Source organism: Aythya fuligula, chromosome 13 (assembly GCF_009819795.1).
Source record: "Aythya fuligula isolate bAytFul2 chromosome 13, bAytFul2.pri, whole genome shotgun sequence".
Classification (NCBI taxonomy): Eukaryota; Metazoa; Chordata; class Aves; order Anseriformes; family Anatidae; genus Aythya; species Aythya fuligula.
This window is the reverse complement of record NC_045571.1, coordinates 3,536,096-3,549,403: the sequence shown is the minus strand read 5'-3', so window position 1 is coordinate 3,549,403 and position 13,308 is coordinate 3,536,096. Positions and strand designations below refer to the sequence as shown.

General features: G+C 42.6%; 1 protein-coding gene across 1 annotated transcript in view; it reads left to right on the top strand.

The window, feature by feature from the left end:
• The window catches only part of CAPN6 (calpain 6), a 55,919-nt gene extending 42,834 nt beyond the window's left edge, over positions 1–13,085 (top strand). Inside the window, exons 10-14 of the mRNA XM_032196270.1 lie at positions 2,526–2,648; positions 4,295–4,497; positions 4,645–4,766; positions 11,836–11,972; positions 12,607–13,085. Coding sequence (XP_032052161.1) covers positions 2,526–2,648; positions 4,295–4,497; positions 4,645–4,766; positions 11,836–11,972; positions 12,607–12,786 — 765 coding nt within the window. The 3' untranslated portion in view covers positions 12,787–13,085. The remainder of the gene's footprint in view (positions 1–2,525; positions 2,649–4,294; positions 4,498–4,644; positions 4,767–11,835; positions 11,973–12,606) is intronic.
• Positions 13,086–13,308: the final 223 nt, after the last annotated feature.

Genomic DNA, 13,308 nt, shown 5'->3' with positions numbered 1-13,308 from the left:
CTCATCCTAGCTCTAACTATTAAGCTATTCAGGTTTTCTCTTCACCCATTCTTATGTAATTTCTCACTTTCCTTCCCCTCTCAGTGGGGGTATATTTTCAACTCAGTGCATGAAAATTCAGACACAAAACCCTGGCTACTGCCAGAGAGATCTGGCACCTACTTTAGTTACTGTTTTAGTTACTGCTTTAGTTACTGTTTTGAAAACTGACCTTTCCGTTCTCTCGTAACTCACTACATATCTTAGATTCATTAAAGATGTTCCTTTGTCTGCTTCTCTGCACTTATGGGAAGTTTCTGTCAGTACCCCTGAATTTTCATAGCAGGATATTGGAGAACTGCAGCCTTTGCTGTTTGGACTGGGAGCAATGTCAGACTCCAAACTCATCCTGTCATTTTTGCATAGATGGAGAAGCAGTTATTTACTCCTCTGTCTTATGTCAGTGCCTCCTTTCCAGAAGGTGATTTTGTTCAGATATTCCCACGTATGATTCTGGACGTATTTCAAATGCTTGTCTGGGTCTCATTTGTAAGTGTTTAGCTGCCACAGAGAACAAAATATGCATGTTATGGCTGAGTACAGCACCTGATGCAATGGAAGTTTTTATTCCAGTTGTCTTCAGGATGGTTGATTAAAAGGCTCTTAATAGCAGTGCTGGAACACACTTGTGTTACCTTGGGGCCATTACAAGTAACTATGGCACGTGTAAGGCACCCTAAGGTTCAGCTTAGTGTTACAGTTAGGGTTATGCTTAGTGGTGTTTGGAGAGAAGGCGCAGAGTCCTGTTGTGTGTGGGGTTGCGTAAAGGCTCCCAGAGGGAGTTCAGGTGTACCCAAAGGCTTCCCTTGGGAGCATTTTTTGATGGTCTCACATCTATCTGCTCTACCTCTCCCTGACTGACATTGAAGCCTCCTTGAAGTTCATCTGTACCGAGAGGAACTGTGACACTTCAATTCCTATTAAAATAAGAGAATTTAAGCCAAGTATAAATGTATTCCTACAGCCACCTGTTGATTTTCAAGTTGCTACCCCTTAGGACAGCTGAAATGTCATCAGATGAAAGATAATCACAGTTGCACACTTCTCATCAGACCAAGAGAGCTCTCTTGCACTCTCACATTTCCATTTCCATACCTCCGTTTGCTCTGGGACATCCTGGGCTGTCTGACAAGGTAACACTGCATACAGTTCAACAAGGGACAAGAATAAAAATGTGCTGCATGTTTTTATCTGAATTTTTAGATTCCCACTGCAGAGTCTCTTTACAGCCCCTAGGACTCCCTCTTACAGGGTCCTGTGCTTTCTCTGCCTCAGTGTTAATACAGCACACAGAGAAGTGTACAGGCACTGAGTTTGCACCATGTAACAGCCAGCTCACAGTAGCAGGCAGTAGGTGCGTAAGAGGCTGATCTGTACTGTACATCCTAGGAACAATTAATGAAGTCCAGAGGCTCAGGAAGGTATTGATTTTCTTTCCAAAATGGCTGTGCTTCAGCCAGCGCTGGCAGAGGTCAGTGCCTCTCTGTGTGTGTGTGTGAAACTGCCTGAGATGGTGAGGGCTAGTGGTGAGAAATGGGAAGGATGGTGCCTTATTCTGCAGAGCTCTAACCACAGAGGGATGTGAAGTCATTACAGGGGATGATTCCACAACAGTAACCAAGGCAGTCTCAGTACCTGTCTCAGAGCAGAGCGGATTTCATCATCTCTTGGAGGAGCAGGGAGTTTAACCACTGCTGAGATTTCTCTCCATGCTAGTCAGAGAATTTCAGCTTAAATCAGGGTGTGTGGTGTACGTAGTACCCAGCTGTGCACCACTGCAGTTTTATGCTTTTACTTATTTGCTTCACATTCAAAAGTATTTGAGAATGGAAATTCAGTTAGATTGACCAGCATCTGCCTATACTTAGCATAAATACCACCCTCTTCCTTTCCACTGCTTCTAACAACTTTGATTTGCCCCCTGTATGCAAGAAAAAAGTAAAATCCAAATGAGTCTCTAAGAGTGAATGAATTTACATGTTTAATTCTTAGATAGAGTAGATTCAGTGAAAAAAAAACAACTAGTATTTGGAAGACTCCTTCGTTTGCAGGTCACTTATAAAGACGATATTTGAAAGTCACTGGCCCTGGTTAGATATTCAAGTTGAAAGAAGAATCCAGAATGATCAAAGACCCTATCCGGAGTCTGTTGGTTTATTTTTTTATCTTACTTCTGATTTATGTATATCTAAATAAAAGATAGTCTTTTGCTTTCACAGCAGTTGTTCTCTTCTACTGCCTCAACAGTTATTTTGTAATTTGTCTCATGTTGTTCTGTTAGGCGACTTACCTGTGTTTTTTTTTTTTCTTTTATTATTATTAATAATTTTCAGCTGTGAATTGCTGAAAATATCTCATATGCAGAACTTTCCTCCTACCCACAAATGCATTTTCAGTTTCTTCCTTTGTATGTATATATTTCCTTGGTGATGGTTTCATTTTCAGTCTCCTAAGGAATTAACAGCTTGCCTTCTCTCTGGTACTAGTACATCTTTGATGTTAAGAAGATGGAGGACAAAGTGTTGGTCTCATTACAACAGGAGGATCGGCGCAGGTACAAGAAAGAAGGGAAAGGAGAAAACATCATAATTGGCTTTGAAATATTCAAGGTAGGCAGCCATCTGCAGTACTGGTTCAGAGTTTGCTCAGCAATCTGGCTTCATTCTGGCAAATGAGGTATTTGGCAGATAGAGGCATGGTTATCACGGAAGGGTCTGGCTCTCCTCTCCACATGGGTTTTGCACGTATACTGCGTTGTCACCAGAGCTGACAGTGGACAGACTATCTGAACGATATTAAATTTAGTTCAATTCAAACTGTATTTGAACTAAAGGAACATAAATCATTATTCCTTATTGCAAAAGAATTTTAAGTGCTTTTCCTTATTCCAAGCTTTGAGGAGACAGACTGTATTTTCATAAAAAAGAATATTAACTCTCGATACATGGGGATACATTCTCCTCTCACTGGAGGCTCCTGCCTGAATTTCATCAGCAAATACAGCCAAGTGAATGAGTTTTAAAAGTCTGCAGTTTTTCTTTTCTGACTCAGAAAGGCCAAAAGAATCAAGAGTGATTTCAGAAGCTGGAGTGGTGAGTAGGAAATGAGCATATATGAAAGGGAGCCAAAGGGATCCCAAACAGTAATTTAATTGCACTCACAGGGCAAACTGTGTAAAATGAAAACACAAGAACCAAAAGAAGCAGGAAAGCAAGAGAAACTGCTATGTGTCTGCTTTTTCATTGTGGAGTGGGATTATTTTGTAACCTCTTTAACTAGTGGGGTTGCACTGAGACTATGGCCCTACATCAGAAAACAGTCAATTTTTAAGTCAGTTGGAGCTGTTGACACTCATATGTTTGACAATCACCTGTTAAGCAAATAATATTGATAAGTGTTGATACAGAACGTAGATTAATCTACCTGTGCCTTTGTCATGTCTATCCTTATATCTAATTACTAGGAAGGCTTGAAAAAGAAATTGCATCTTTGGAAAAGTGTCAGTACTCTATCTTTTATTTCTGTTCAATAATTTGCTATTTCAGAAAAGTTCTAAACCACCGGACTCATTAGCATGGCTGAGGGTCTTCGTAAGGCCATGGCCTAAATAATCAGAAGACAAAATACCGCAAAAGAACATAGAGTGGCCATTGCTTACAAGAGAATAGGTTAATGTTTTAACTGTGCTGTGGCAAACAGTAGTTGCCTGAAGAGCATGTTAATAGAGGGTGAAAATATGGCTGTGTGCATCAGTTCAAATGCCCTAGATTAAGAGCCTGCTATGTAGGGCTGGAATGCTCTGTCTCACATGTGGAGTACTACATGCTGGAGAAAGCAGGCGGATGAATCTCATCGTCCTCTAAGACGGCAGCGTAGCTTAGCAGATGGAGTCTGGAGTGTGTGTGCATCTCTGCAAATATTCAAAACTCTGCAGTAGCATTACGTCTCTGCTAGTGGGTGCATGTCTTTGCCTGTCCCAGACTGTCACCTCAACTTAAGGATATACACGTATACACCAATACAGTGAAGTGCAGAAAAGCACTGCTTGGGAGCCTGTGTGGGCTAGCAGTTGGAGCACTCGGTTGTCCATCAGGACCATTTCCATGTCATAATTTCAGTGGTTAAATGATTTGCCTTTATGGTACGTTGTCTTTTCTACCCATAAAAGGCTGTGTGCTATGCAAGGAAAAGTCCTGCCTGCTGTCTCTTGATAATCCCTCCTTCAATCAATCCCTTTACTGCTCTGTGGCTGTAGGTAGAGGATAACAGAAGCTATCGACTACACAAGCTGACCGTGCAGGAGAGAGTGGCCACATCTCCATATATCAACACACGCACCGTGTTCTTGAAAAGGATCCTTAAGCAAGGCCGCTACGTCCTTATCCCAACTACATATCTTCCTGGCATCACCACCAAGTTTATCCTGAGACTCTTCACAGATGTGCCGTCAAAACTCAGGTACTTTGCGCTCACAGCTGTGTGAGATCTTCCTTTGCCTGTATTGGCTGCACCTCCTCAGAAATGGCTGCCTGGTTGCCAAATTATGCAACTATTGATAGTTTGCTTGACATTCATTGCTTCAATTGCTTTGCTTTGATTTTTCAGAGAGCTGACAGACGATAAACCTAAAATGACATGTTGGAGTCTTCTTTGTGGCTATCCACGGAGAATCACCCAAATCAAAATTCACTCTGCAGAAGGTTTACAGAAGCAGGATAGATCAGGTGGTAAGTGTAAAGCGAGTCTAGAAGAGTGGAAAGAGCTTCATCAGTCCTCCAAAGCTGACTTAAATAGGCATGGAAGCACTTAGAAGTTATCCAAACAAACTGAAGGTTTGTGGGAATTTTTTGCAACTCATTGTAAAATCTTCTCAAAAGGAGAGCTTGGATTAATAAGATGATGTAAAACAGCAAGAGTCATGTGTCATCTATGCTGGTCAAGAGCGATAATAGTAGCGAGACTCTTGTGAGAAGCTTTTTGTAGGGGTTGGTAAGAAATTGGCCTTTCAGGGACATCTGTTTTCTAAGTTTAAAACATGCAGGAAGACAGCTGAATAGCACAGACTCTTGTGGTGTATTTCAAGACCTTCAGAGCACTTTGCTCTTCATTACCATAGGCATAATAGCACTTCAGGGAGGAAATTATGGTATTCAAATAACCCTTTCCAGTTAGGTAAACTAAGAGAGGGAGAGGTTAAATGACAAGTGCTGGACTGTCTGTCTACATGTCAAAGGAAATGTCCTGAAATAGAAACACTAAAATGTCTTTATGGCACTTGATGTTGACAGTTAATTTGGAAACTTGTCCAGTTGTTATTTGCTTCCTCATTTTCTACTCCCACTCTCCGTATGTCAGCCTTCACTTTCCATGGCCGGCGGAATAGAAAAAGTCAGACACATCCAGCAGTAAGTGATTGATAGGAGGGAAAGCAAAGGGGCAGAGATACTACAGGAATCTTGGAAGAGGAAACTGAAGAGTCTGCTGAAACATTGGCTGTGTTTGCTCCAGATAACTATTCATCTCTCTTTACTTTAAGATGTGGAACTCAGTTTCGTTAATTCCTTGTGGTAGAGAAGTCATTAGACTTAGAGTTGCAGTACAGTTCGTCTTCAGCCTCGTGAAGCAGCTGTAAAATTTCTCCTACCAGATGGCTGCGATTTGGTTGCAGTTTCCTTTTCATAGTTGTTCTTGGCACCAACCAACCAGTGAGTGAATCCACTTTTCACCGTGCAAGACCCTTTAACTCTGTTAAGAGTTAACATTCCTGTCCCTCTAAGGGGGACAAGAATGTTAGAGGGAAGAGACATAGAAATTGCTTTAGTTCATTTTTCTTGTTACTTCTCTTGAAAAACACGAGATACAAACACCTCAATTAAATAAGCACTGTAATTCCACAGTCTCAGAAAGGCAGGATGGGTGGACGAGACTGGAGGGGCTATCTGTGAAGGAAATAGCAGAGCAGTGCTTTGAAAAGAGGCAGTGTGTCCTTGTTCTTGCCCTAAGAAGGACATTTTAATTTTTAAGGATTTTTTTTTCTCTGTTTAAAATTCCTTGAAGATTTTTCTCTAACCTTCCCTGCAATCAAGCAATTAAAGCCAATTCTCCTCCCTTAGCATTTCACAATCCTTAGCACAATTACAATCTCGACAAGGTCATTAAAAACAATTGCCTACAGCTGCCAAAGAGCAAGCTTCATCCTGGAGAACATTGTTGGATTGTGTGCACTGTGACACAGAGCTCAGGAATATACAAATGAAACTTAAAAACAACATGTGAGAGATACTCTAAAGAACAGCACACCCCAAAATACCTTTAGGACTCAGTGCTACCACACATATTCAGGTTGAGCAGAAGCATCTTCAGCACCCAGTGCTGGACTTAGGATTACCCTGACAAAACTGAAGAGGTAACCTGTTGTGGGAAGAACTGTACATAGGAAATGGACTCATGGATTTTCTCTTTAAACATAAGCAAAATTTGAGCACAAAACCTAAGTGTATCTTATTGTTTGTCTTTGAGTAAATCTTCACCAACAAAGTTAAAATATTTTCCTTTTGTGTCGAGGGAAAGCTTTTAGTAAAAGCTTTTGTTTTTATTTCTTTTCTTTCTGTGGTACCAAATCCCATCTCTTCATAGGGCACTGAAGGAAAGCTGAGATGATTTACTCCAGCAGCTTCCCTATTGTCTTGAGTTCTTCTGAATGTTTCTTATCAGCATTGTTTTTTCTATAAGTATCTCCATCTCACAGGGTACATTGATAGATTGTTTTACAGAATGGCACTTCTTATAGCAGCTTTAGACAAATGGAGTTGGTAGAGTGCATAAATAAGAAAATCATGAAGCCAAATGTGCACATTTGTGCTGCACAATAAAAGCAAGCTGTGCAGTGACAAGGCTAACACCCATAACTGGCACTCTGCCTTCTAAGGGCGCCTTGCTGGGAAGCTTGGCAAAGTTCCTGATTGATACTAGTGCCCATTTTTGGTAATGTGAAAAGCTGGATATAGCACATATTTCTCTTCTTTGGTGTTTTCTGGTGTTGTTGTTTGTTTGTTTGTATTTTAGATTAAAAACATTGTATATAGAAATTCACCAGAGCACACTGTATGGCTGGGTTGTAAATACACAGTAGGAAGTGATGTGTCAATGTGTGACATTAAATATCCCATATTCTGCGATTGTGTCCTAACACTGCCACAAAATAATTCATTATCATCTCTCATCTCCTTGGCTTCTTTCTCTCTGAGCTTAGGGATATGGTTTAGTGGGGATTGTTAGCGTTAGGTAGAGGTTGGACTCGATGATCTTGAGGTCTCTTCTAACCTAGAAATTCTGTGATTCTGTGATTCTGTGACTTTTCCGAATCCACGTCTGGATGCTTTCCCATGCTTATCTCAAGGAGAAATAGCAGCCAGGTATTCAAAAAAGACTTATTTGCATTGGGATCCCAAATCAGCTATCTCACAAGTGAGTTTAGACCTCAGTCACGTGGATAGTTACCAAATTGCAGCTTTACCTGCCACCAGGACCATTTCCTGATGTGAACTAGACTTAAATCAGCAGCAGCCTCCCGTCTAGTAGGTACTGTGAGATGAGGGAAAAGGCCACATGGCAACTCCCATTGGGAGCGACAAGGAGAGGTTTCCCTTCAGGTTAGGCACAGTCAATGTTTATTCAAGTAGAAAATGGGGAGATTAAGTGGTAGTCTTTGCTGCTAAGAGGGCCTCACACACAGGTTTCTCATTTTCTGACTGCAAAGGTTGATAGCAACTTGTTTCCATGTGAGCTGCTGTGTCAGATTATCCCCACTGTGCTTTTCACAAGGGTTTCTTGATTTCTCGATCTACTGATCTGCAGCATCTCAGCTCTCAAGCTGCTGCTTTTCTTCTGCTCAATCTGTCATCAGTCAGCTGTATTCCCCCTTGTCCAGCTCCCTGCTTGATTTGTGTGAAGCATCGCTATCATCCCTCAGCACAACAAGAAGACAGAACTTGATGATAACGAAGGAAGGTGTATTTCTTTCTAGAGCCTGTGAGAATTCAGACATCTCATTACATTTCTGTGACAAACTGTCCTGAAAACACCAGAATATCTTTATACTCTGACACTGGTGTATGTGGCTGGGTAAAGTAAGAGGAACCCGAACACCTTTTGTTGATGTATCTTGGATAGAGGGAGCTTAGACTTAAATGAACTGTTCATCACATAAGCCCGTCGCTGTCATCTGAGAGTTGCACACAACTTTCTGAGCAACTCCTGGAGGAGAATGAAGATTGCACAGCAAGTACACACCCAGCCTGGCTCATAAACTGGTTGTCATCAGAACCCTGCTCCCTGCCAGAGAAAGGTTGTTTAATCTCTATTTTAAATGTTTATTTGAAAGCTCTTCCTTGCTGCTGTCTGTGATCCATTGTCCCGTCTGGAAAAAGTAACGGATGGTTTGCTGTTGACAAGAGTAACAGATGACTCTAGCTGCCTAGAATCAGTGCATATGGGCTGCTTCTCTTAGAAGTACCTCTCTCTGAGTTAGCTTGTGCTGAAGTTGATCCAGCTATCTGCGAGCCAAGTACGGTGGCAGGTTTGCAAGAAGATGGGGAAGTGCTGTGCACTTCTTCTCTCTCACATTCCCAAGTCTGTTTTAAAAATTGCTCTTGCTACTGTCTGTCACACTCTATTCCTAACAGTTTATCTTCCGGAACAAATCGTCTTTTGCATTAAGTTTTTCCACTGGAATTCCAGGCTGAATTCACACGTTTAATTGCATTTCGCTATTTCTTTTCTAAGCTAGGTATTGTGATCCCTGGTACATGACATTCCTGGTAAGGGGAGTATCTGGTGCCTTTAATGGCGGTTGCCCTGGGAGCAGTCTGAGAAAATAGAAGGAAGGAGAGGGCAAAAAGCAGCTGGTAAATATTCAGCAAAAGCACAAGAAAGGAAAGGGAGAGAAAATGGAGGAGGCAGGGAGGGAGGAAATTTGCCAATACCGGAAGAAATATTCCCATTTATTATCAGTACTGCAGGAGAAGCTAAAAGGCATCACCTGAAAAAAGACTCAACTGCAGAAGGCAGAACAACTTGTAATTTTCAAGGCAGCCCTCATGTCTCAGCACTGTCTGCTGTGTTTGGCCCACGTCTTTTTCTAGTGACTGGGTTTGTCATCGTGCTTGGTATACCCGTAGGAGCAGTCTGTCTGGAGAAGAGCAGGAACGTCTATGAGAACTTTTTCTCCAGAAAGCCTTTTGTGTTATGTACAGTGCTGAATGATGTGGATGTTAGAGCTTTAGTACAAATCTTCCCCTTCCCTCCCTGCCAAAAAATATGTTAGCCTTAGATAACTGTGAATAGATCTCTTTAAGTCTTAGAAATGTTAGAACAACTGTCATTACTGCTCATGTGTTTCTGGTCTTCACAGATTGCAGCTTTTTCTTGTGCTGTTCTTCCCTACAACTTCTCAATACAGCATTGTGGCCGTAGGAGCGAGATGGAACAGCTGCTTATGCAGGTGCTGTTCATGCACCTTGTGGTGCTCACGGCGCAGCTTGAATCACGTGTAACTGAGAACTGAACCGAGTCCTCCTTTCTCTGCCAGAACAGTTGCCAGAGTAGCAGCTCCAGTTGTTTCGCTGCTCAGCTTATGGTGAATGCTAGGATATTGCTTTTCCACATTAGTAGCCCTTTCTGTGCTGTCATCATCCTGTACATAAACCAGGCATGGAGCTGCAAAGAACTGGACCAACTGTGGCTGAGAACACCTCTTGCTCCATCCCACATGTGCGGCTCTCCCATTTCTGACTTCTTCTTCTGGGCTTGAAGCCAGCCCTCCTAATACAACTATACTCCTAATACAGCAATGTGATCATGAGGGCATGCTGTGCAGGTACCATTCGTGTCCCTCTTCTACCTCCCTCATTTTTTCCATCTCGTTCCTGAGAATGTAAATGTTTCTTTTAAACATCTTTCCTTTTCCTTTATAAGTCTTTTCATTAATAGTTTCTCAGTCCAGCAAATTTACCTGTTAACTCTTAAAGCCCAACAATTTCCCCACCACTTCTTATCCTCTGTGTCTCTTTATTACTGTTAATAACGAGATGTTGCTTTGCTCTTAGCCTGTGGCTGTCTCAGGCAAGACCCCTTTTTATTCAGATCTCTTTTCCAAATCTCTTTGCAGAGGGTGGAGCTCTTCCATCACTGATTACACAGCGTGGTGCTGCCTCGTGCCCCAGAGCTAAATCCACACGTTCAGTACACAGAAAGTAATTGCCTACCAGAAAAGCCAATGCATCGCTACCTGCTGTAGGAAGTGTGATATGTTGTCAGGGTAACAGGCCTGCCACGTGTCTGGCCAGGTGTAATCACAGCGCAACATACGGAAAAATCTTTTTCCTTCTCATCAGTGGAAGGAGCTCCTTCTGTTTTGGATGTAGCTGTTATGTGGTTTCTTGTGTGAGTTGTTAGTATCTGTTCCTGTAAGCGAGTGATGCATTTGAGGAAAATCATACGGGGAATAAATTGTTTAAAAATGAAAGCTGCCTTAAAATCGTGCTGCCGTATGGCTGTCATTCCAGTGGTGGCATTTTCAAGTAGATGGGGGATAGAACGTGTGTAAGAAACGATCACGAGTCTGACTTGCACTTACGCACGCTCAGTTACTTTATTTAAAATCCGTATCACAAAAGTAGAAAGGGGTGGGAAAAATAGATATGCTGTTGTTAACACTAGGAATAGATAGAAATACAAAAAAAAAAAAAAAAAAAAAAAAAAAGTAGTGCCTGTGTTTAATTCGAGTTAATTATAAAGTGGAGTGGTCTGTTCCATTCCAGGGTATGGGCAAGTTTTTTTCCAGATCAGTTCTTGCTCCCCATTAGAATTGAAAGAAAACATCATTTATAACAAACTGGAAATGTTCAAGGTAAAAACAAAGCATTTCTAGAAAATGTTGACTTTTCTCAGTGGGTTACATATGATTAAAGTGTAATTTAAAATATTAACTGGGACCTATGATAGATACAAATATATTATAGTAATTTAAACTCTAAAATAACATAGACCCAAATGACAGAACCAAAGAAATTTTATCAGGTTCATGGGAATTAAATGAGAAACTGTGGAGGACTTGCTTTGACAGTTTCCTACAGAAAATGTTGTTGCAACCAGTGCACTCCTATGGGTTTTGACAATATTTTATTTTTTGGAAGAGCACCTGCTTCATGAAAATTACCTCCTAACATTAATGCTCATATCAGGATGCAGTAGACAGCATTTTCAAGCTAGGCACTCTAAAGCTAGGCACTGAGATGTGCACTCAGTGATCTAAAAGCAGTTCTGTGCAGTTCCTGTCCTTGTCCTCCTTAGGAATTGTGGATGATGAAAAGTTTTGACCTTCTGTTTTGACCCAGGAGCCCGAACTACAAATCAGATTACATACGTGCAGATGCATTTTGGCTCTTATGTCTTGAGCAGCATCAGGGAGTTCACTTGGAAGACTTTGTTAGATGAGCCAGGAGGATGGACAGCAAGCGGATATGGGAAGATTGCAATCCCAACGAAAGAGTGAGCTGGTTTCTTGGCAAATGGTGCTCAGTTTCCAGCTCCGAGCATCTAGTTGTTACTGACATAAATGAGGTATTTCACCTCAGCCAGTTAGGAAACCAGCCGTGTGGATGTGATGTGCTCTGCTGTCCTGTTCCCATGCTTATTAGCAGTGGTGATGCCAGGCCCAGGAGGACATTGCTCCTGCTGGGTTTCTGGGTCTCAGCTGCCATTCTGTGTCCTAACGGCCATGCTGCTGTGTTCTAGGAGCAGATCCCTACGTGCTTGTCAAGTGTGAGAACCAGAAAGTGCGCTCCCCTGTACAGCACGATACTACCAGTGCCGTCTTCAACACACAAGTGATTTTCTACAGGAAGAACATCGACAGTCCCGTCATTGTCCAGGTGAGACAAACCACATGGGGCGAGCTGCAAGAGACAGGCAGGGGAGCACAATGCTGTCACTGGTCTGAATGGCGTGATGGGTGTGGATTCTTCCTTCACATGACTGATAACCAGGATAAAAGTGTGAGAACCGCTGCCCCCCTTACTGTCCTGATGCTGTTTAGCTGCTCAACTGATTCTCTAGCCCCGGTCTTTTCCATAGAACAGCGACTGATGACACTTAAGGAGCACTCTGGCAGAGTGAACCTAGCTCTAACACAGAGGAAAAGTGCTGTAGACACCACAGAGGTGAGCACAAGCAGGCAGAGTGGCACAGACAGGCAGACTGGGTAGATTTTTTGCTGCTGATGAGTTCAAACCAGTAATTTTTACTCCTCTTCTAGGCACGCTGTGACCTAGAAAGCAATAAGCTGCATTTAGCTCCTTATTTGCATAGCATATGTAAATGAGCATGCAAATCCAGAATTTCCCACATGCTCACTAGACAATTAGCTAAATTTAGATTTACGCCCCCTCCTCACTGCTCTTCCAAGGGGTTAATGAGAGTGACCTTCCTCCAGCACAGCCATTTTGAGTAAAGTGTGAAAGAGGAGCAGTGCTTCAGCTGGGGTTATTTCTGTCCTCTTGTCTCTAGGTCTGGAACAGCAACATCTTGTGTGACCAGTTCCTTGGACAGGCGCTGCTGGCAGCTTCACCCAGTGACCCCAAAGAGCAGACTCTGCAGCTCCGAGGGAGAGGCAGCCAAGAAGCCGACGAGGTGCCAGGTCACATCACCGTCAAGGTTTTTTCCAGCGATGACCTCGTAGAGCTATGAATACCAAAGCCCTGCAGAACCAGACAGAGCTGTCACCTCGAAGCAGGGGGGCTTGTCTGTGCTTTCTGTGTGAATGACTTGGAAGCAAAGGTTGCACATAATCACAGTCGCTTTAAAAAGAAATAGTCCTCTAAAACTCTCCATTATCACAGGTAATGGGGGGAGAGGCTTTTAAAGGGAGAAAAATATATTTATGCATATACATATATATGTTCATGGTACAGCAAGCACAATAAAAGAGGGGCCAAACTAACTGTCAGCAGATGAGCTCATTAAGACATGAGCTCACGACCATCTTCCCCAGCAGCATCCTTCAGGAGCTTGTGACACATAAGCTGGAAGCACACGTGACAGTCCCCACAGGTTCCCAGCACGTCACTATCTGCTCTCAGCAGTGGGACTGCAGGCAGGATGGCTGCATCTCCAGGGCCACGTGCCAGCAGGTTGGTGAGCTCTGAGCACAAGTGCCAGCAGGTTGGTGAGCTCTGAGCACAAGGTTGACTCGCATGGCGCAGTCCTTGT